Raw genomic sequence first — 24,575 nt, forward strand, 5'->3', positions numbered from 1 at the left:
GGCAGGGAGCTTGGCCGGGTGGGAAGCCGGCCGGGTAGCTGGGGTCACCTAAGATAGCTGCTGAGGAGAGGGACTGGGGCCAAGATGGAGTTAGGATAGGAAGAAGAATTAAAAAAGAGAGTTAGGAGCAGGAGGTGTGGGTAAAGCAGGTGGGGAGACCTCAGGCAGCAGCTGATCGCTGTGGAGAGAGGTGACATCTCTCTGAGGTAACGCCTGCCCAAGAGGAGCTAGGTTGCAGAGAAGAGGTGTCATATAGGGACTCACCAACACCTCTGACTTTGAGGCATAGGACACAAACCAAAACATTACAACTGAGGTTGAGGGGTCCAGACCATTTTCCTGCTCTAAGGGAAGTTGTGTTCTGAGCTACATGACCTGTAACACCATTGGTGTCTTCCCAAGATTGTGAGAAGCTGTGTAGGATTCGGTACAGATTTGTGTGCAAATGCTGTCTTGTACATTGCAGTATTTATCCAGATGTGGTGTTGGGACATCGCTTCAAAATGTAGAAGAAGCAGCAGCAGAGGAGGAAGATGAAAATAATTCAGCTGCTGAAGTTTCTAGTAGGTCAACAGAGGAAGTCTACCAAATAGTGGGTACCCTTGCTAATCCAGAGAGTAAACTGGGTTTTGCAGAGGAAACATATGCAGTAAGTAAGAGTCTTATTTCAGGTTGCCATTAGACAATGTTAGAAATACTGCAAGTCACGTAAAATGAGCTGCATTAATAAAATGGGCTTTTGTTGCTGCTGGAAACTGTATACATGCATTTTATCCTTTCTGCTTCCTGCATGCTGTTATCTCCTCCCTGCTATGTCTGATAAAACAAATTGTAAAAGGAAGGAACTCAGACTCAGAACACATTTTTTTTAAAAAAAATATAGTTATGGACAGGATATCATCTATCCTGATGGTCTGCGGTTTTTACCTCACTGCACACACCTCAAGAGTCTCTCTTGTCTCCTCTATGGCTATTATCACCATTTTAAAGGTAGTGGTGCCTTTAATCAAAGTTAGTGCCTCTCTTCCTAACTGTTCACTGAAATCGCAGCTTTTACTAGCAGCTAATTTTTCTGAATGCCTACATCTTTGTACAAAGATTTGTCCAAAGCTTAGTTAACTAAAGGAGGCTTGCTTTGAAGGATGGGATTGTTTATTGCTTGTTTTAGTTCTCTGAAACTAAAATTGCCTCTGTCTCGCATTGATTATCCAGTTTCTCTTCAAACATTTGAAAATTTTGTTTTAAACTTCTATGCAGCTGAGCTGCTCTGACCCAAAGTGTTTGTTGGACTTGCTCAAGTGATGCACAGTCTGCATTAATGAAAATGGCAGGTTATTATTATGCAAGGAAATGGACATTTTTTAATGTCTTCTCCGTTCTGCCAGCTGATCCTTGTTTAAAATACCTGAAAGAGTCATAGATAGTTTTTGATACTCACAATTGCACTGCAAATATGAAGCCTGAAATACCACTAAAAATTGTACATCTTTTTGAACTATATTAATGCTTATGGTAATTTAGAAGTTTCAGCATTTAATTTATATTTGATTACCTTACTTGTGTCTGACATGAAGTTTGATATCAATCTTATGAATTATTCTAACGTTCTATTGTTAGAAAACTGCATTCTATCAGTAGGTTCAACTTGAAAAGAAAAGGAATTTTGGATTTTTTTTCTTTTTTTCTTTTTTAATTATCGGAGTCTAACTATTTTTTTCCCCAGGTATCTTCTCGAGAAGAGCTCTTAAGACACTTGCTTGACTGTGAGGTTGTTCTCTATAATATCGCTGAAGATGCAAATCAAATTGAGGAAGCAACATGGGCTGCTTCTGGTTAGTACAGCTATCAACTGAACAGCAAACCGGTTGCTATGTAGACATCAAAATTTACCATAACTGTATAATGAAATTATCTTGGATTTATAGCTTACTGTGATATAAAACTGGTTCCTTGTTGGAGAATTGCTGCGTGAATCATTCAATTAATTAGCAAGGAACTGGGGAATGCACTCTAGCATTCATACACCAGAGAAGCTGTCACGGGATGTTCCAACACTTTAAATGACATATTTGTGTAGGCAGTTATTTCCCTAAATAACTATAAACCATCATCTTATCTATGAGAGGTGGGTAGAAAATTTGCTCCTGTGACATTCAAATAATGTTTCAATGTTTTATATAATTATTTTAAGCATATTTTGTCTTAAAAGTCCAACAGAAAACACTGCTAAGAGTCATTCTGAAACTTTATCCCAATTGTTATATCCAAATTCTAATGGGTGTCTGGAAATTTTTTATGGTGACAGTGCAATATTGTTCTTTGTATGATATTTGGAATAATCTCCCAGGGGAAGTGGTGAATTCCCCTACACTGCTCAGTTTTAAGAGTCAGCTTGGCAGGGTGCTGACTCATCTCATTTAAACTATGCTTTTACCTTGAACTAGATGATCCTTGGGGTCCCGTCCAACCTGGTATTCTATAATAGTTAAACTAAATTATGCTTTCCTGTTTATACTGTAAATACTTGGGTAACATCATAAGTTTTAGAGGACTCAACAAAACATGACCCATAATTAGTTATTTTGCTCTAAATTAAAATAAGGAACCTTTACTTGAATTCTGTAGATTTTCTGCTTCAGTCACGAAGAGACCACACTTTTATTTTCTGTCAGTATCTCGGCAGTCAATAAAGATGAATCACTTCCTGGTATAGATTGTTTCTTTTCTTGTTCCCCTATGATATGTAGCTCTACGGAGATTATGTAGATTCTCAATAATTTTGATTCTTTATTATTATCATTTGTCTATTTGTTTTCTTTCTTGATTTATTATTTTTATTTTCTACCAACCCAAACAAAGAGTATTTGCCTAAAAATATATATCCCACTGAACATTGTAGTACAAACGTCTGTACAGGACTTTTATGCAAAAGCAGAAATACAGTTTTAGTATTACAGTTTACAATAAGTCAAATCCTTTACTTTTATTTAACAGCCCTTCATAAGGAAATAGAGCATTTTGCGACACAGAAGTTATTCATCCTTATTTCAACAATAATGAGCTGGGCAAATAGCAAACCTCCTGACCTTGTGAGTAATATGATTTTGTAATTTTTTTAAACTAAACATTTCAATTTAATGGAAAATATTTGTTAAATTCAATTAAATTAGCATTTCAGGATGTGCCTCAACAATAGCTCATAAAGTTAGTGTCCACAAGTGTGTTTTTTCTCACAGTACTTTCACCCTGAACCACTACTTACTGCCAAAATTGTTAAATTTATTCCACTGAACAGAGAAGTTTAGGTCCTGGCTACAATGATACAGGCAGACATTAGGGACAGCTTGGACAAAGATAAGACCTATGCTAACCATAGTATGCACTCTCCTTCAGTCATAAAAACTCCCATATTTACTACATATTTAATGAAACACATATTTAAATCTGTGTACAGACAGATAAATTAGTACTTCTTTGTATCTATATATGTTTTGTCAGGAACCATATGGGATGCTTTGTAGTATGCTATTGCAATTCTTAAATTTAGTGCTACAGAAAGAGATTTTCAAGCTTGTGCAATGCTACATATAATAAAAATTCATGTTTTTAAAAATATAAAAAGTAGTTAAAGATCTTTTACTGTGAAAACTGAAACTTTACTATTGGCATTTTCAAAATGTTGAACCTCAAGTACCAGAATCTGAAATTTTAAGAATTTCAAATGAAAACAAAGTTAAAAGATATTTTTAAAATATTTTAAGAGCTAATTTTAATGGTCTAGGCCTATAAATTCTTTTTCTGTTTTAAGACATGTGTAACAGTCACATTTTTTCCTTCATAGGAAGATCCTGAGATTCCTTTTACTGATGAAGATTATCACAGAAGAAAGTGTCATCCTAACTTTATAGATCACATAAATGCTGAAAAACTCATTCTCAAACTTGGGAAAACTGTATGTAGAGAACTTTTTTACTAAAATAGGTTGTCTGGTCGTCTTACTCAGGACATTATCTTAGTAACGGAAATTACCAACAATTTGAATAAAGTGTAAGAGTATGTTATTCTCTTGATAAAGTTGAATAACATCAATTATTAATAAATAGCAAGAAAAATAGGTTGTTTGGTCTTCTTACTCAGGACATTATGTTAGTAATGGAAATTACCAACAATTTGAATAAACTTTAAGAGTATGTTTTTCTCTTGATAAATTTGAATAACATCAATTATTAATAAATAGCAAGTATAGAGGAGAAGACTATAATGTCTTTTGAGATGTGTCTGCCTAACACAAAGCCCACATTCTGTCTTTTTTCCTTAGGTAGTGAGTAAATCATGCTTATCCTACTTTAAAAATGCATTGTTTCACTGGGTGTATCAGAGACAATTAAAGCTGGGGCCTGTGTGGGGTAAGGCTTGAGGCTGAAAGAATGTAGACAAAAGGGATATTAATGTAGTTTTAAAGAAAAGCAGCATCTTTAAATATTAGCAAGCTATGTCAATATTATGTCTCATTAAACAGACGATGTTCTGGCCACACCCAGCGTGTTCCTGGACAGTTTGTGCTCTTGGAGCAGAGGGATTTTGTTGACTTTTATTCCACCCTATAATTCACTTTAAAAATCATGGCCATAGAGCTGACCCAGCATAACTAGAATATATGCTACCACTTTATATGTATTTTAAAATAACTTCCTTCAGTTTTGTTTGTTTCAACCTCATTAGACTATTAATCTTACTAGAGAGAACACCATGCCTCTCTTTGCATTTAAGAGCTATTATTAAATAAATACCAACAGTGGCTCAGATTGGGCTTCACAAGTCAAGAAATTGGATGCTGTTGTCATGAACAATGGAGTACTGTGAAGGTTAGGAAAGAGGACTGGAAGGCGATGAAATACACTGTATGGTGAAGGTGTCATTTGGTCGTTCTCTTTGTGCCTTAGCAGTCTCCCAAGGTAAATATAATTTAGTGTCCATTGCAGAAATTTCTCAGGCTAATTATTGAGAGAGAAAAAACCTTCACTCTGATTTGAGTATACACTTGCCATTCTATGCTCTTCTGAGAAAATAGCACAAGAAATTATATTCTATTCTAACATGGGTGTAATAGTACAGAATGCCAGTAAAATTTGGTCTACACCTTGGAAAATCAGTGGTAAATTTTCCTTACTTTTACTGTGCTAACATGGAGTTATAAGACTATGGAATAACTTTCATACTTGTGGTGCTAGAAATATGAAGATCGTAAACAGTGTCCACCAAACCTCTCAGCAACTTCTGCCACCAGTAGCACCCAGATGAACTATCGACTCCATTTTTCTGACTAGTCCAAAGCACTGAGTCGCTACATAACAAAGTTATGAATATAATTAGCTTCTAAATGTTTGCCAGGCTAAATGAGAAGACAGTGGAATAATACGTAGCAGGACATTATAAAACAACTTGAATATTCAACAAATTGGTATCAGTTCAGAGTTCAATTTAATGGCTGTTGCTGCTTAAAGCAAGACCTCACTCCTCTGAGTTAGTGTATATCCCACCTATGTGCTGCTTAAAATTCAGCAAGAGTTGTGAGCTAGAAGTCTTTGCTTTTTGCCACTAGCAATTTCTTACCTCTACCTCTGTGGCAGGACATTTGGGCTGTGAAGCTTTTCTCAGAAGTTACTGACTGGGGTCCTGCCAAATTCAGAATCCCTGGAGAAACATCTGCCCACCACATCCAGAAGAGCTGTTCATCTGCCAGCTCTGTCCTCAGTGGCATCGCAATTCCCGCATTCATCAATTTAGACCTGTTTCCCACTTCAAGCATTTTATTAGAATAAAACAAGCAACGTAAAACAACCAAAGCCTGGAACTGGTTATAATAGCTACAATGTGACATCTAGTGGATTTAATGAATATTACACAGGAGTTTGGAGGTTTTCACTCATGTCTGGACATGCTGCATGCAACTGGACCTTGCCCAATAATTGCCTTATTTTCTACATTAAGTATATCCAAGTCATCTCAAGTGGTACCTTCTCATGTGTGTGTCTTGTGACACTAAACAGATATTTTTAGAGGACCTGGACCTGTTTCAGAGAGTTGTGTTTTGGTGAAGTATAGCACTTGGTGCAAAACTGTGGTTTGTCTCCACAAGTGGCTACTGCAGAAGCTACTGCAAGGTAACTGGAAGAAAATCCCGTGTGTTACATTCTTCTTAGGAAAGATGAGAAATAACATCTCCTGTGCTTTCATAAGAGACAGGTTTTTCCTGCTGGGGGATGGCAATTACAGCCCGTCTTCTCCTGGGGCAGGTTTGCAGCCTGTCCAGAGCCATCCTGGGAGCTGCTGCTCCTAGGGTAGCGCTCCAGTCGTGGTACTACCCAAGCAAACAAGTGTGGGAGCTCTTCTGCCACCTGTGATGTCTTCTGTTTTTAGAGCTTCCTGTGATTACTAACAAGCCGTTGCATTCAATTGAGTTGAGAAATGCTTTTTTTGAAGCAAGTACTAGCAATATGACTTATGAAACTACAGGAGAAGCAACAATTGATCTATCTACAAATTTTAAGTAATATACTTTGCACAATTTGTATGTTTAGTACACAAGTAGTCAAGGTTCAGGGTAAGCCAGTATCCCATCTGTAGTACCATATTTTTATAAAAACTTTCTTGTTGATATTACTTCACAGAACAAACGTAAATTTTCAACTTACGTTGTTGCCTCAGGACATCAATATGGAGCTGGGGAAGGAATCTTCCACTACTTTTTTAAGGTAGACATCAAACTATTTTTTAAGGTTTATTTAATTTCTAGGGTCAAACTGCACTGGGATTGAACACCTTTTTAGTAGCTTTGGTATCATAAGCATAATGCTTTTGTGAACAAAACTGATTATTTGGTCCCTTTCAAATGCTTTAGCTACAGTGGAAGTATTTTCCATATTTTTGGCTCTATATATTTTTTATGTTTTTTCATAGTTTTCGAACAGTATCTGCATATGTACCTTACACTGAGAAGATGTCTGTCATAACCTTTTCCTCCTCACTTCATTCTCTATTGTGTTTTCAGCAAAGTTGGCTTAGTGAGACTCCCGCAATACCTGTTTTTGGAGATGGAAAAAATTTTATTCCAACCATTCATGTTCTTGATTTAGCAGCGTAAGTAAAAACAAAAAAATCCCCTGCACAAGAAATGATACCTAGCTAGATAAAAAATCCAAATCTATTAGAGTACTGGTGCTTTTAAATTGGGGTGGGTAGGTTTAGGAACACTCTTTGGCCCTTCTTGCTGAGTCAAACGGAAACTTTTGTTTCATTAATATTAGATAAGCCCTCTGGAAACCTTATCTGACTGTTGCACTAGTGCTAAGATTTTAAGAAATGACTTGCAATGCTCAGTCTAGAGTGTCCTACCAGTTAAGTGGCACAGAACTGGAAATGAACTGTGGACTCTACCGCAGGCTAGGTTAATGTCTTCTACAGATGTTGCTTTTTATCCTTTCAATTTCTTTCCCAATAAAATATCTAGCTGTGCTTCTTTATTCAGGTGAATATATATGAAGTTGTCATGCACTGAAGAGTTGTGCAAGGTTTTAGACTCTTTGTACTGTTTCTGAAATGCATTTAGCAGTGAAAGCCCAGAGTGCTTCTCTTAACCAGCAGCCCCTGCTATGTTTCAGAGTGTTACAAAATGTAGCAGAGCACAAGCCAAGGTCTTACTATATACTTGCAGTAGATGTATCTACCCACACTCTTCAAGAATTAATAAAGGTAATAGATTTTATTCTTTTTTTAAAGATATCTTTAAATTTTCATAAACTATACATTTTTTTTCTGAAGTAGAAGTTCCTAAGTCTACACAAGATAATTCAGGAAATAAAAGACATAGAAAATTATTTTGAAATCCTCCAAGACTTGTATCCTTTGAACAAAATACATTACTTGGACCTGATTTTCCAGAACCAACTTTTGCAGTATTATTGTTAACTTAAGTAGAAATTTTACCTAAGAAAGTTTTGGTGAATTGTTACGGGTTTCCCAGTAGTGTAATTAGATATTCACAGTCTTTAAGATGTTTTTCCCTTTGTTTTGTATGGATGTATCTTGTTTTTCCAAGCATTTTGTAATTAAGTCTAGAAACATTCTGGATGACACTGTTGAACTAAACACTGATAGTGAAAGTCAGCTCATACAGTATAATAGGAGACCTGCTCATGTAGACTGAGCAAATGTTACCTAAAGACCAAATTTAGCAGCCCAGTATTTTTGGTTGTGCCAAAGAGTATTTCATGGAACAGTGTGTTAGGGAGCTCATGAGAAGACACCACCTTTGTTTTGGTTTGGGTAAATATACAGGGTCTCACTGGAAAGTTAATACTTGAAGTGCCATTCTGTTTAAAAGTGACTATAATGCAATTAGTCACCATTCCTGTGGAAGTAGCAAAGTTTTGCATGTGTGATCAAACATAAGAAAGAGTATTATATAAAAATGAACACAAAGCACCTTGAAAATCCTTAGAGAAGGGTAGAGGCTATTGAAACTTACATTATTAGCCATATAAGATCTTAAGCAGTAGGAAGTTGCACATAGATTTAAGGGCTTCGGAACACTTTACTATGGTTTTGGGGTTTTTTTGATGAGTTTCTGTTGTTGTTTAGGTTTTCTTATTGCAGCTACTAAAGAGGAATTATACAGCAAACAAAGGTATTTAATACTAACATTACAGTTAATATACTGTTCTTTGCTCTATTTCAAATCAGTATATTGGTTTTTCAGGCATAATGTAACATAAAATTTAAAGCATGCTTTATCCACAGAAGTCCTGTTTAATTTTTTCTAAGAATCTGATCTGACAAGTGTATTTATTTCTTTTTTTCTTTCTAGTGTATTAGTAAAAATGTTGGACCAGGAAAAATTGAGAAGATTCCAAAAGAAAATGCATTCCTGAGCAAAGAGTTAACAGTTAGTACTTTTTTCCCCCTTTTATTACTTAAGGAGAGGGTGTAAACTTAAAAGTATAATATCATGAAATACATAATTTCTTTTTTTTTCCCACCAGAAAAATTTTACCATAAAACCTAAAAATAATACAGTGGCTAAAAATTTAGAAAATACACAAACTAAAATGTAACCATCATGGAACAGGCTATTTTGAGGAGTTACTGCATGATTTAGAAAATCAGTGAGGCACTGATGCCTCTGTGGCACTGAGCATGCTGGAGCACAGAACCTACACAAAATGATAAAAATAGGAAAAAAAGTTACCAGTGAGGTGCTACTAAGGCTGGTGAATGCAACATACATAAATTATGTAGTATGCCTCTATTTATCTGGAATAAACTGTGCACAGGAGAAATAAACATACTACAACCCTGGCACTTTTAAGTTGATTCTTGATAAATGTATGAAAGAAGTTACTCCCTGCAATTATATGAAATCTTTGTATTGTGCAGCATGATTATTTAATGGTTCATGTTCTAGTCTCTAGTGTAAGGTAACAGCTTTCTTTTAACATGCATAGCTTAAGCCTGTAAATAACTGTAGCTCTGCTCCCTCAGCAAATGCATTTGGATATGTTGCTTGTAAACCTGCGAATGGAATCCATGTTTCTGAAAGAGTCTTTCAACATTAAGTGGGCTGCTGAGACAGGACTGGTGGAGAACATTGAAAAAATTGTCAAGGAATACAAGCAAAGTCGAGGATTACTGGTAATGGTTTGGTGTATGCTATTTTAAAGTGCTGCTTTCTTCTTTTTTCCCAATAGAAATTGTTATGTAAACACAAGCTTTAATTTCTTTAAGTAAAAATCCATGGAAGACTGACATAGATGCAAAATAAGTTAATGTAAAAACTGAAAATTAAATTGAAGAGGCTAAAAAAGAGAGAATATGGATTAAAACAATAATCAATAAGTTTTAATTCTTTTATTCTGAAACCCTTTTATAACTTTTATATATATATATATATATAACTCTTATCTATATATAACTCTTTTATAACTGAAACCATGTAAATGGAAATAAGACTCCTGATGTAGAAGCTGCTCTTCTGAAACTAGTTTCTGTATGCAATATATGGCATTTCTGATGTATTTTGCTTCAAGAACACAGTAAGTGTAACTTTTATTTAACCTTTTTTATAACAGTCAGTCGTTAAGTGAGAATTTTGTGTCCTTCATCACATTTGGTGTGTCAGGATATTAAATTGTGATGCAACTGTTATTGTACCCTGTTGCATTGTGTACTACTGAGCAACTTGCTGTTTCTTCTGTTAAATATTTAGAACTTCTCTATTCAAAAGCATAGGGAAGGTTATTGAAAAGTGTAGAAGAATGCTTGCTACATTCAGGTATTGGTTGGTATGATACAGCTGTTCAGCATGTCTGAATCTTGTTCAAACTTTGAACAAAAGTTAGGAGGTGTAAAATAAAATACAACTACTGTCGTTCAAGGTTGTCCATTAAAAAGTCCATGCATAACTCTGAAAGGATCTGATTAGATCTCTGTTTGGGCTGAACGACTGCATTTGAGTACTTATGCATGGAATTCCAAAAATTCAGTATAAAATATAGACATACCAAGTGGCAAGGAGGGGTAAGGCTATAGCTGGCAGCAAGGAGAGGGAAGGCTTGCTACACCTCTGTCGCTGTTGCTACAATATTGACTTTACAGAGTTTGCACTGTCAGATTTACTGAATTAAGAAAGGCAGTTAATGATGCATGATTTTGAGTTCGTTAAATAATATATTTAATGAGCGTATACTGGAATCTTAATTACGTTTACTCATTCACAGACTAGGTAGGATGAAATGAGAAATTGCTGATATCTTAAGATTGTGATGGATCTGAAATTTTTGGGGTCAAAATAACCATTGTGATGACAGCAACTCTGTCTCAGTTGGGAAACAGAGCTATTGTACGTGTATGGTAAAATTCACTGCATCCTATCTATGTGTTTTATGTCTTTTCATCATTGAGACACCAATAGTGCCACTATAAATCGGTCTGTGAATGTACTAAATAGAAATGTGCTTTTTCTCCAATGGTAAAGTTGTACATTTAAATTGAGTAACTGTGTTACTCAAAGCCCGTGGATGATAAGAGAGATATTCAGCAATAAATAAATAAATTAATAAAGCTAAAGTATCTTTTGTGTTTTAATTATAATTATTTCCTATTCATTATAGTGAAAAAATTGTTCCTTTCACATCAAAACATCCATATTGTTTGAATGATATCTTTATCTTTTTTTCCAGCCTCTCAGAGTTTACATTCATGGTCCTCCTGGGGTTGGCAAATCCACCGTTGCTGAATTGCTCTGCAAACACTACAAGCTACACCACATTAAGATAAAAAATGTGATTTCTGAAGCAGTAGCAGATCTGGTATGTTGCTGTTTTCTAATATTGCTATTATTTTATAATGTCCATACATGGACATGAGCCATCAATGTGCACTTGCAGCCCAGAAGGCCAACCACATCCTGGGCTGCATCAAAAGAAGTGTGGCCAGCAGGGCGAGAGAGGTGATTCTGCCCCTCTGCTCTGCTCTGGTGAGACCCCACCTGCAGTGCTGTGTCCAGCTCTGGGACCCCCAATATAAGAAGGACATCAAGCTGTTGGACTGGGTCCAGAAGAGGGCCATGAAGATGATCAAAGGGCTGGAGCACCTCTCCAATGAAGACAGGCTGAGAGATTTGGGTTGTTCAGCCTGGAGAAGAGAAGGCTCTGGGGGGACCTTATAGCAACCTTCCAGTACCTGAAAGATGCCTATAAGAAATCTGGGGAAGAACTGTTTGCAAGGTCATGTAGCGATAGGACAAACTAGAAAAGGGTAGATTTAGGATCTATATTAGGAAGAAGTTCTTCAATATGAGAGTGACAGTTCACTGGAACAGGTTGCCCAGAGAGGTGGTGCAGACGCCATCCCTGGAGATATTCAAGGTCAGACTTGATGGGTTTCTGAGCAACCCGACCTGGTAACAATGTCCCTGCTCACTGCAAGGGAGTTAGAGCGGATGGCCTTTAAAGGTCCCTTCCAACCCAATACATTCTATGATTCTATGACTCTGCTATTTTAATTTCTCTGATTTTAAAATGTTTGGTATCATTTAAAAATTAGCTTTAGTTCCATTATTTTAGAATGGAAATCTCTTTTGACATACTGATCACCTCTGGAGGATGCACTGAATTCTGTTTAGAGACTGAAGCTTGCTCAGTATCTCACTCTTCAGGAGCCCATGTGAAATTAATTGTTTGGTTTAATTTCCTTTTCCTACATCTGTGTAGAAAAGAAAATTGGCTATGGAATTTCTGAGCCTATACCTATTTCTGATCTTGTCTTCTGTGATTCCGTGATTCAGGAAAAAATTGTGGCTTCTAAAGAACTGGACACTGACAGTGTGGAAGACGAGGGAGAAAATGATGAAGAGGAGGAGAGCAAAAATGTAGAAGAAGCACAAGAGTTATTAGATGCAATAAAAGAAAGCATGGAGCTCAATGCAGGTAGGAAATACAAAGTACTAAAATGGGATTTAGTTAACTAGTGTGAACCTATGCAAAAGGAAAATGAGGAAATAAATTTGTACTTTAGAACTTCTACTTCCTATTAGAAGCAAAAATCATGCTCTGTCTGTATGTTCCTTGTTTTAAAATCAAATACAATGTTTAACATTATACATTATATACCTGGTATATTAAAAGTGATGTATTTTTTAAATACTGTGGTGCTTTGTTAAATGTAGAAGTTCCATCTTTCTACTTTTTTCATACATTTAATATAAGTTTTTACCTTATAAGTTGATATATAAATGACAATGCTATACTCAGAAGCACTGGATTTTTGGCCAGATTTTTTTTTAAATATCAAGTTTTCTGCTCAGAACAGGGAGCATAAGTCACATAATGTAAAGTCAAAGGTTAGTGAAGCATATCTTCATCAAATTTGCCAAGATAAGTATTCTAGTAAGACAAATAATCAGTGCACTGTCACAAGAGATTCTGGGTTTTTTTAAGTACCTTATACCTCATTTTCATCATCTTTAAAAAGTAAATATTATTTACTGAAGCCTGTGTGGACTTTTAAATTCTGTAGATTGAAGAAGTTCCGTAAAAATTGCCATTTATCATCTAAATCTGAATAATGTCGTGTAGTTTTTGACTTAGAGCCCAACGTTTTCCGTGAATTTTGAAGTGATCCCCCATAAATAATGCATTCTATCACTACAGGTTTACCTGTTTTGGATGTTGTGTACGAGCAAAGCAATAAACTTGTAACTCACCCAAAAGCTTCAGTAATGAGATCTGGGGCATCATCTCTTCTGCATGCTTTGCTTTGTTGTTTAAAATAATAATGCCTTTAAAAAGCATAACAATTTTTATTATTACAATGGTTTCTAAATATTTAATGCTTTTAAAAGCCAAAGCAAAATAAAGTAGGAAACTGGAGTTTGCAGAAGGATAAAAAATCAGGTCAAACGAAACTTCTTAATCCTGCATATTTGCTCAACAGTATAGGCCGAGTTAATAAACGACTTCATATCTCAATTTATTAATCTGAAAATGAAACTTGTAAAACCTATCTCATGTTTGTTTTGTGAGACTATTTTTAAGTCTTACTGTTAACTGTAAATAGAAAATTATTGCCTTGTCACATCTTTTCTATAAATATTTCTTTGCTGCATCTATTACTATCTGATTGCATTATTCTAAAAAAACCCTTTCTGTTTAGTAATCTTCAAGTTCTAATTTTCATGTCCTTGTAAACACAAATGGAATTTTATTTTATAGCTAAATATTTGTATTTCATAGATTGCCGACAACATGAAAAGTACAAATAGTAACTTAAGATACATAGATTTTTAGGGTCTAAATGGAAGTGTCTCTGATAAATGAATTAAAACGTTAATAATTTATTTCAGACACCTCTTTTCCATAAACTATGTACCAACTAACCTTCTTTGTACCTTAGGTCGTTTAGATGATCAGTTTGTCATTAGAGTTTTAAAGGATAAGCTCAAATCTATGCCTTGTAGGAATCAAGGATATGTTTTAGATGGGTTCCCAGAGAGCTATGACCAGGCAAAAGAGATTTTTAATAGTAAGTACTGCTGCTATTGGTTTTATTGCTGCTTTTGTTTTTATTGCTGCTAATTTTGTTGTTATCATTATTGTTCTTAGTGCCATATTAGTTGCATTGTAATGACTGCAGTGCAGGACACAAAACAAAGTTGTTTTCACACGCTGCTTAAAATATGAGAAGAATTGTAATGCATCTTCTTTAATTTAAGCACAAAATAGTTTTCAGGATATCTTTGGTAGCAAAGTACTAAGTAAATGCACAAATATGGAGGATGCTTGCTGCTTCTGTGTTGGTCTACTCCACTTCAAGTAAGCTCTAAGGCAGAATTTCTTCATAATATTTAAGGGCTGCTTAGTGAAGGGATCCAGCCAGGGCACTAATACCTGTTCTGTGAGTCAGATCAGAGTGGGTATATTAGATCAGCTACAGTAGATTCGACTTCAGAGAAGCTCTGCGACATACATTTCAAATTGTGAGCAAGCGCTGTCCATGCATTAAGACCGAGAATCATCTCCACACGTTCATCGTGAGGTTTGAAGGAAAGAAAACGTGTCTTGTTCAGCTTGATATACTAGGCTGTAAATGGTCATGCTCAGCTGATGCTCTACGGGCAGTTTTACTGACCATTCAGATCTGCAAACATTTAGTGACAGAAAGCATTTTAACCATGCTTCTGTAAAACATTTCTACTCGCTGTTCTCAGCCTCATCTCTGTTTCTGGGAGAACAATGTGCCTGGCAGGAGGAGAAGCCAGGGTCAGGACAGCAGTTTTAAATTGGGACACATTGTGCACACTTCTGCTCTATAGACAAACAACTATTAGTCACCCAAGGTAGATTTCCGTGGTGGCCAGCAGCATGAATTACTTATTGAATTCTCTAAACTGATGTCTAGATTAGATAGAGTTCCAAAAATTAGTATTATTTGAATATAGACAAAGCTGTGCTTGCATTGGTCACATTTTTAGCAAAAATAATGATATTGTGGCTTCAAATGGAAATGTCAATAATTTCTTACTTTTGTTTTAGTGGAAAGTCAAGAAGAAATTAGAGGCAAAATACCTAAATACGATAAATTAATCATACCTGGTAAGTTTGATAGATTTCTTTTTAAGTAAGCAGAGAAGTTTTCAAATACTGCTGCCACCAACGAGAAGTCTAAAATATCACCCCATCTGTTCACATTTAATATACCATAAAATAAATAACTAATTCGTGTAATGCTGCTGCCCTCTTATTTGAAAGTGAACAGTTAATCAAAAGGAAGATTTTGGCTCAGTTTGTGGATGTTTTGTTCTTTTTTTTGGTTGTGAAAATACCATCAACTGTTGGCTGATGAGAATAGTAGTGGCTGCCTTTGTTGTGATCACAACAGTTATTAATGCAATAAACGTGAACTCCTGAACTTGGCATTTCACAAAAATTTAGCTTTTCTTTAGTGTGATACCTGGAAAGTTGGAACCAAATTCATTTTAATGCATCAGTTAAGTTGGGAATTAAAACAGTGGTTTTCATCTATGGTGTTTTTGTTATTCTTGATTTCTTTGGAAGTTTTGTTTACATTCAGACAATACATTTGGCATATTCTGCATTACAAGATGTGTCTGATTAAATAGTATTAAGATTAAATATCTCAAATACTTAGTGTTTCAGTAAATGATAATTTACCAGCTGCAGTGAAAGTGTAGAAAATTCAGAAATTTCTGAAAAATTCCTTAGTCCTTGCACTTCCATGAGTGGGACAAAGGTTTGATTTAAAAATCAGACTGCTACCAAATTTATAACCACTTACGAGCTGCTGATTTCTGAAGTAAATAATTTCTGTTATTGATAAGCAAAACCACTTTTAGCTTCCATTTCAAAAGAAGACATGTGAATGAATGATGATGATGGGCTGGAGAAGTCCCACTTTCTCTCCCATAGCAAGGACTTCCATTCTAAGAAGATACCTTTTCAACCTTGGACAAAACTTGTTTTAGAGAACAGAACGGTCCGGAAAGGATTTTTGTTGGCTTAGGAAACTATTCCTGGGTTTATTTTGGGTATTTCTGATTTTTTTTCTGGGGGAAAGGTGGACTTGGGAGGAGAGCTGAGTCTTGATTCTACAAATCTCTCTCTGATATCAGAAAAATGATTTCTTGGTTTTGCTAAATTAACAGGTGTCAGTAGTATTGAATAATCATATTAAGAGAAGTATCAGAATATACTTTAATAAATTATGTGAAGTAATATTTAATAAATACAAATTGATTATTGAGTTAATATACTGCAAGATTCAGCCTAATGAAGCTACAAATGTGAGGCTTCTGAAGTGAAGGTGGTGGGGTTTTTTTATGGATCCTTGAAAGATGGATTATTTCTACCAGTAGTACTGAAATAACATTGCCACTAAATTTTATGGAATGTGGTGGCATAGTATCTTTAATCTACTATTCAATTAAAAAAACTCAAACTTTAATTCAGCAGATACACCTTTATTTGTGAGATTAAAAGTCACAGTACAGTGTGGTGACTTTGGATGACTTGACAAACAAGGGAGTTGTTAAATTTTCCAGTGCTATTTGCTGCTTTGGCTGCACCATTCATAAGAACTTTTTTCCTCCTGTACTTATTACATGTATTAGTTGTATGATGTCTTTCTCAGAAAATTTGGACTATACTTCATTGCTGTTCTTAAGATTTTTGTGCTGCCTATTGCAAGAAGAGTCTTGTTGATAGCGCTAAGAAAGTGTTTGGTGAAACTGGAACATGTATCTTCTTTAGAGACATGTCTTATTACTGTTGGGTTGCTCTGACTGGAGAAGTTGAATATAAGCGTTTGATAATTGAATTCTCTATAAAGATATATACAATTCACATCTATTTATGTTCAATTGTGTTTGAAAATAACTGAAAATCGGTAAGAAGGAGGAAAAACAATAATATATAGGTGCTGATAATGTATTCTTCTTCACAGAATTTGTTATTTCTTTGTCTGCATCTGATGAATTCCTCATAAACAGAATAATAAATCTGCCAGAGAAAGTTGTTGCTGGAACTCATTACACCCAGGACCGGTTCCTGCAATCTCTACATACATTCAGAGATTTAAACACGGATGATAAGACTGTTCTCAACTATTTTGATGAACTTGAAATACATCCTCAGATTATTGGTATGAAATAATACAATAGTAGATAAAATATGAATAAATTTTGTTGTTGTTAGAAATTTAACACTTGTGAAGGACATATAAGTGTACATATATAAATAATAATTTAAATTAATGTTGCAGAATACATATATGACAAACATTTAATTATATACCTGCAAAAATATGTATATACTCATAAAGGTTCTGAATTGTTCTCATGCAGTTAGCTTGTTTTAAAAAATCAATTTAATTGTTCATCTTTGTAGGCTAGATGTTCAAAATCATTTTCTGACTTAGGTTACAGACCTCTGCACTGACATCCTTCCAGACTGGTGTAGCAGTATATTTTCATGGACTTTCAAGATTATAGTTGCTTATATTTTTTCTTTAAACATATCCTCAGATGCCATGACAATATATTGGTAATCTGTAAATTATGAAGCGTTAAGGAAAATTACTAAAAATTAAAGGTGGAAGGGTAGGACTGAACCTGTTTTGCACTGTACCTGTATGTGAGAAAATCTGTCTTTCCTACACACTCTCTAGAAAATTGTGATCTTGAGGAAATCTTGAGAAGATTACTATAATCTGATTACTCAAAAATGGTCAGATTGTTGACGGGGTCGCAATCACGATGAGAGAAACTTATCTACGCAGTGTCAGATAAGCAGGCACTTCTTTATTCCCAGCGCTGGGGAGGCACAGAGGGTAGCTCCTCTAATTGTGCTCCAGTGCCCACACATTTTCACAGCCTATTTATACATTTTTAACAAAGTGAAATCATACGAGTGTGCATGAGATGATCACCTTTTACTCTGCCCCTCACCCTGATTGGTTCTCCACTATCACCCCACATAAGACATTGGATTGCCCCTATATGATTTTTGACATAGAGAGAAAAGAAAAGTTATGGCCCATTCTTCTCGTACCCTTTCTAAGCACCTGTATACACATATCCCTCTGCAAGCACCTGCACACATGTATCTCGCAGTCCCTTCTTAACTTTGTAGAGGTCAAAGTGTTCTTTTAGCTCTACTGCTAAAACAAATACCTACTTTAATCAGCCAGAATTTTCTTGTGACTATAACAAGATCAGGGTAACAGCATTCTAAAGAAAAATGGCTTCTTTGGGAGGTGGGAATTGGAGGGAAGAAAAGAAAGAACAAGCGGAAAACCCTGCAACTCAAATCAAGCAGTTGATATTTGGAATGTCCATTTGAGGTGAGGTATGAGAAGTTCATTGTTGAACAGCCTCGGTCATAACTGATCTCCTGTTTTTTTATTTAATGTCAGTCATGGAGATTATCTTGAGAATAATACCATATGTGTGTTGTTAGGAAGCCTAGAAGTGGAAAAAACCAGTGTATTAGTATAATCATTTTAGAATTGGGGTAATTCTGCTACAGAAAATAAATGTTAGAAATGGTAACTGTTAAGGTCTGATATCATCAATTCATCATACTCTTATCTCATATGCTTCTGGATATGCAACTAGCAGCACTGTCCAAGACCATGTTTTATTTTGGTGGGGTCTATAAAGTGCATACTTTATGACATGCACACTCCATGAATATTGCAGTGTTTTCTGCTAAGAAAAAGCCAAAGATTACTCTTAAATGTAGTCCTTTCCAAATAAGGAAATTCATTGGCCTACTAATTTTAATTATTGACATCTCACAGCTGTGATGTTCAGTGACTTCCAGATGATTTTCATGTTCAGTTTGTAGTGCTGAGTCTCATCTTCGAAGGAGCATTGTCTTTACATCCTGTTTATCTCAGGAGCAGCCTCTTTACCTGATCCCTGCCTCTTTACCTCAATCAGTGATTCCCATCACTGACTGTTACCCACTGAAGTATGCAAGCATAAAGCTTGCTTTCTGTTGTAAAATGGTAAGAACACATTACAAAGATAACTTCAGTAAGGAATCTTCAGCACTGCAAATACCCCTCAATTCTACTTTGGTTTATCAGATCCATAGAATCAAGTAGTGTCAGATTGAAGCAGAGAGCCAACTGCTTCCTTAGTCACATTCTGAAGGAATTTAGTGGGGAATGGCTGAAAAACTGGGCTTGACTTGTTAAATATTGACTCAAATTAATCTAATCTTTTTTCCACCTTGATTTTAGAAAATCAAAACATATGGCTTTATGAATTACTTTTATGATTATTATTTTTTTCTGAGTCTGAAATATGAATAGCACAAAGGAGTGGGCTTCAAGATTCTGGAATCCCAACTTTGCTACAGTGACTCACTGCATGAAGTCTTCAAGTCAGTTATCTTGTGTCTTGTTTTTCTCATCTGCAAATTGGGGATGGTGACACAGGCATGTTATATCATCTACAAAAAGACACATTAAAGTTATAACAGCAATTTCCATTGAAGATCTTAATTTATTAATGCCTCTTCTGGTGATCTTTCCTCTCAATTAGTGTCAGTGCTAACACCATTTTTTATTTAAAAGGTATTTATTTTTGAAGATAAATGCAGGTAATTATGATTGCTGTAATATTTTCATTATAATCCTTCTTGGCTGTCTAAGAAAAGAATGAAGTCTTTGAGACATCAAATTCAATGCTGAGAGAGCACTTAGCAATACTTAAATGACTAGAAAAGTGGTTTTCACTATAATTTGTATATCCAGGTGCAGATAAAATTGCAGAAACCATGGACTGCTTGATGCAGAAAATGTATTCTTTTAATTTGGACTAATTCAGGACTGCAATCCCTGACTTTTTGAATGAAGCTGTAAAAGAAGTTTTATCATGTAGAATTACTTTAGCTTTCTCCTCAATTCATTAGCAGAATTTGGACTTACGGCCCAAATCACAAACACTTAAACTCTTGGAATAATGGCGTTAGTAGTGGACAGCTGTCTTCTGTCTGAATTAGTGATGAGAAAGAAATGGGAAGCATGCTTTGCCAATGGCTTTCAAAACAACTTCATAAAATAGAGGACTGTTGAGTAGGGACTGCTGGGTTCTCATCTCAATTCTGCATTTTAGTTGTTCTGGTTGTTCCCCTTCCTCTGTGTGCTCTCCTTACCCATTTCTGTGCCTTTACATCTCCAGCCCCTGAGCAAGCCCTTTCTCTCTGTATTCTCTGGATACCTGAAATGCCCACTCTTCCTCTTTTTCATGCCTATTTTTATACCCTTTCTGCCAGATGCCTCCCCACACTTGAATGCATACAGAACCCAGAAAGCCCTGGAGACAGTACTGATTTTTCTGTATTTTTTCTTATCCATCTTTTTCTGCAAGTTCAATATGCAAGTAGCCTCCAGTCATTAAAAAAGGAATGAAATGAAAGATACAGTCTTGCTCAGTCACTGTGCTCCTACATGAAACTACAGATTTATTTTGTAGATATAACACAGTAAGAGTTCAACTAGAGACAGGTCTGTGTATTTGTAAACCTGTATGAGTGAAAACTTTGGAGTTTGTTGCCAAATCCTAACACCCTATTGTGTAACCTGCGGGCGGACGAGGTCAAAAGCTGATGGCTTTATGCATCTGGAGAAGTTGACACAAGGGTAGTGACAGGAACATCTCTGATAGTAAATGATCTCATTTTCACACTTCAAAACGTAGGCAAGCTGCAACTGATAAACAGAATAGTTCTAAAAAATATTTTAAAATATTTCTGCCTTACCTCATCTTAAAGAGACAAACTGTGTTAGCTGAAACTAGTGAAGAAAATCAGATGTAGAAAACTTCATTCTGTGTAACAATAAAAAATAAGCAACTGAAAACAACATCTTATACTTGAAAATTCAAACAGCGTGAACACCCTCTATTTTATGTATTGCCGTTACTTACTCATGTCCATTTATAGTTGACAAATGCCTTGAAAGGCATTGTTGACAAAAGCCTCTCGTATTGTTTTACAGATGTAGCCAAAGTTGAAGATCCTGAGAACAGATTTATTGTAAAAGAGATTGTCAAAGAAGTTGGGGAACCTCGGAATTATGGATTGACAGATGAAGAAAAGGAGAATTTGGACCGCCAGGCAGCTGAGGAAAGCCTTATCAAAGAAGCTCAAGAAAAAGCTGAGCGAGAGCTTAGAGAAGCTGAAGAAAAGGCTGAAAGGATGGCAAACTGGGAAGAGTGGGTAGGTCAATATATATTTTTGGGAAATCATTATTATTTATGTGGTTTAGATGGCCTGCAGCAGTCTGTTATGTAAATACACTTGGAAAGTGTGGCAAATATTCTCTAGTTCCTTATATCACACTTAAGATCTGGCTTAGACTATCCTCACAGTGCATTCTGAGGCCCAGTCCAAAGATTACAGTATCTTTTTGATTGTAGACTTAGGGTTTGATTTTTTTTTTCATGTTCGTATCAGCATGGCTTTAAAATACTTCTGTGATACCATTCTTGTTGCTCTGCTGTAGCTCTTCTATTTTACCATTTCTAAATACCTACTGAAATCAGTGGTGGGTTTCCATAACCAGTCTTCTGGGACTGACTTTTGCATTTTACTCACTTTAATTCTAAGCAGCTGACCAAGTCTTAATTATCACTTTTGAACAAGATTTTTAACTCGACACCGTTCAATATTCCAGTCTGCATTGCAGAATTTCAGGTTTCTGAGCCTGCAAGAGAAACACCTTTGAGAGCTGAGTCCTCAGTTCAGTGAGGACTATCTGATGCAGTCTGAAGGATGCTTTTGTTTGCTAATACTTTAACAAGTACTTGGTATTTAGGCTACTTGACCTCACAGAATTTGCACGTGATGCTTCTTCCTTATTTACTTTGCCACTCCTAAGGACATTTTAGGTAAATAACCTGAAATGAATACTATAAGAATGTTCTTGTTCACACCCAAAGTCAGGTTGTTTCACCAGAAGGCAGTTCTTCATTTAAGAGCTGTTTAAAACCAAACTGATCATTCCACAGAGAAATCTTTTTCTTACCTTTGAATGCCCATACACATTTATGGGAAAATAATACTCTGAAATTACTCACTTTTAAAGAAGCATTTACAGTGCTCTGATGTTAGCTTGTAAATAAGTTTTCTTTGTTATCTTTACGCATATTTTCGGCATTAAATAGCATGTTGTACTATCTGCAAACTTGTCTAAAAGACTACTAAGGATAGTTAGTGCATTTTTAGCTATATTCAGTCCAAAGCCATCTAACTTTCAAGAAAGCAGACTGTATTATTCAAAGCTAAAATAGGTGTTTAAATCAAATTCGAGCCTAAGTTTATCCTTTTAAATAGGCAGATGCTCAGGAAATCAAAGCAACTATTCATTTGACCTTGAGGCTGTAGATTAGCTGCTGTCTCTGAGTAAAGTGACCAAAGACCACTTGCAGGATTTATTCAATAGCACTCCTGGACTGAATGAATAATGTAACATCTTTTCCAGCTATTGGTATATTGGTCACATCAGAACATTGCTTTTGTGTTATACCTTGAGTACAGAAAAGCGTTTTTCAGAGTATCATCTGCTTGCTGTTTCTATATACGACTCAGCCTACTGAAGAATAGAACGAGAGAAGAGAGGACAATAGAAATGTTTTTGAGTAATCTTCTGGGTAAAACTACTGCAAGTATGCCTACTGTTAAGTGCTAAACCAAAACAGAACAAAACAAAACAAAAAAACCAACTCAAACCAAAACAAACCCTCCATGATTTACAGTTACTTAGGGAGTCAGGGCTCCCTACTGAGTAAAAATGTTCTCCTTTGCCTCTAGGTCAAAGAACTCTCAAGAAACCATCTGCATTTGCAATTGTTCTAATTGTTGAAGTGATGCAGTGTATTCCAATCGTTTTGCCAAATGTTTTCTAGAAACAGGACCATTGGAAGACTTCAGAATAAACCTCCTTTTAGGTGCTAAAGAGACAGAAGTGTATCAATTTTACTAGGGAGATTATTTCAGTGCTCATCCTGCTCAAATCTGTCCTCAGTGTGCCGTGTGCTTTAAATTTAATTGTCAGTTCACAGTTTTTCCTGCCAAGTTGTGAGTTTTAAAGTTCTGCCCACAGTTTCTAACACTATTTATTATCTAGGCCACCATTATTATTTAATCAAGTGCTATTTGGTAAACGTTAAACCCTAATTCTTTATGATTTTGTTCATTATTTGTAGACTAAAGAGCGGGAGGAAGTGAAAAGACAAGAGCAGGAGTTGTTGGAGGCCCAGTCCATTCCACTGCGAAACTATTTAATGCAGAATGTCATGCCAACACTTCTGCGAGGGATAAATGAATGCTGTAGGATCAGGCCAGATGATCCAGTCGATTTTCTGGTAAGCTGTTTACATTTTTTTTCTTAAATACCTTTGAAAAAGCTTAATGAAAATATTCACATAGATCCAAAGAGTCTCTGTTAACATAAGGACCTGAATACTTTTTCCCCACTGTCATGATGACAGTTAATTAATGGATAGTATCTGCAGTTCTGGTGATCAGTAATTACTGTGAAAACTAAAAACCCAGCAACTTCATGGGACTGAGGGATACTGTGTATCAGGTAAGGGCATAATCCAGCTTTGCTAAACAGTAACAGGACAAGAATCACTACCAGAATCTGTTTCCTGAAGTGACAAATACTGTCATAAATAGCTCACTTCCTTCTCTTGCCCATGAAGGAGATGGGGTGACTGCTACCGAGCGGGAGGATGGGTTAGATGGTATTTTGGATGCTGTTTGTGGGGAAGACGTTTCTGTGACATGTCTGCCAGAAATCACATTTTAGAGCCATTTAATACATTTTGCAATTTTGTTTCAAGCAAAGTTATCCACTATTTTTTTGTTATTCTGTACACATTTTAAAACTGGAGACTTGAAAATCAGTGTAACTTTGAAACTCTTCCATTTATAGGCAGAATATCTCTTCAGGAACAGCTCTGATATTGAATGAGAGAAACATCAAATCCTAACAGCTGTCAAAATTGTGAAGTAGGAAAGGAGAACATTCCTAATGCATTTTAAATAAAAATACTTTGTTTCTGGATTTATTTTTGTTTAGGATTTTTATGCAATGTCTCTTTTTATTTCTCATACTTTATTACTATGTTGTACTGGGCTTTTAATATTCCTTCCACAAAAGTATCAGTTACTGTACATATTGATTAAGACATTTACGCATCTGCATTTCATATGCCTGTTTGAAACTGTGAACCACAAGAATCTGTTCTCTTTCCAAAATTTTATTCCTGGATTTTTTTTTCATTTACACATTCTGTTTAAGCAATATTCTTCTCCTGATCCATATTGGATGTAGGCAGCTAGCCTGAGAAAAACTTTTCCTGAAAGAAAAAAAAAAGTGTTTTCACTGAGAATGGAAATAAACTGAAGCAGCAAGCGCTCTTATTAACCCTCCCAGCTACCAAGAGGCAAAAAGTTCCAGAACAGAGTCTTCTTGTGCTGTAA

At 35.7% G+C, this 24,575-nt stretch overlaps 1 protein-coding gene across 1 annotated transcript in view; it reads left to right on the plus strand.

The window, feature by feature from the left end:
- AK7 (adenylate kinase 7) overlaps positions 1 to 24,063 on the plus strand; it is a 24,245-nt gene extending 182 nt beyond the window's left edge. The window contains exons 2-18 of the mRNA XM_010190084.1: positions 467 to 649; positions 1,724 to 1,832; positions 2,995 to 3,089; positions 3,842 to 3,952; positions 6,672 to 6,755; positions 7,052 to 7,140; positions 7,662 to 7,752; positions 8,867 to 8,944; positions 9,541 to 9,690; positions 11,238 to 11,366; positions 12,344 to 12,485; positions 13,951 to 14,079; positions 15,090 to 15,149; positions 17,017 to 17,214; positions 21,082 to 21,302; positions 23,291 to 23,449; positions 24,025 to 24,063. Coding sequence (XP_010188386.1) covers positions 467 to 649; positions 1,724 to 1,832; positions 2,995 to 3,089; positions 3,842 to 3,952; positions 6,672 to 6,755; positions 7,052 to 7,140; positions 7,662 to 7,752; positions 8,867 to 8,944; positions 9,541 to 9,690; positions 11,238 to 11,366; positions 12,344 to 12,485; positions 13,951 to 14,079; positions 15,090 to 15,149; positions 17,017 to 17,214; positions 21,082 to 21,302; positions 23,291 to 23,449; positions 24,025 to 24,063 — 2,067 coding nt within the window. The remainder of the gene's footprint in view (positions 1 to 466; positions 650 to 1,723; positions 1,833 to 2,994; positions 3,090 to 3,841; positions 3,953 to 6,671; positions 6,756 to 7,051; positions 7,141 to 7,661; positions 7,753 to 8,866; positions 8,945 to 9,540; positions 9,691 to 11,237; positions 11,367 to 12,343; positions 12,486 to 13,950; positions 14,080 to 15,089; positions 15,150 to 17,016; positions 17,215 to 21,081; positions 21,303 to 23,290; positions 23,450 to 24,024) is intronic.
- Positions 24,064 to 24,575: the final 512 nt, after the last annotated feature.

This window comes from Mesitornis unicolor, unplaced genomic scaffold, assembly GCF_000695765.1.
Source record: "Mesitornis unicolor isolate BGI_N332 unplaced genomic scaffold, ASM69576v1 scaffold22038, whole genome shotgun sequence".
Lineage (NCBI taxonomy): Eukaryota > Metazoa > Chordata > Aves > Mesitornithiformes > Mesitornithidae > Mesitornis > Mesitornis unicolor.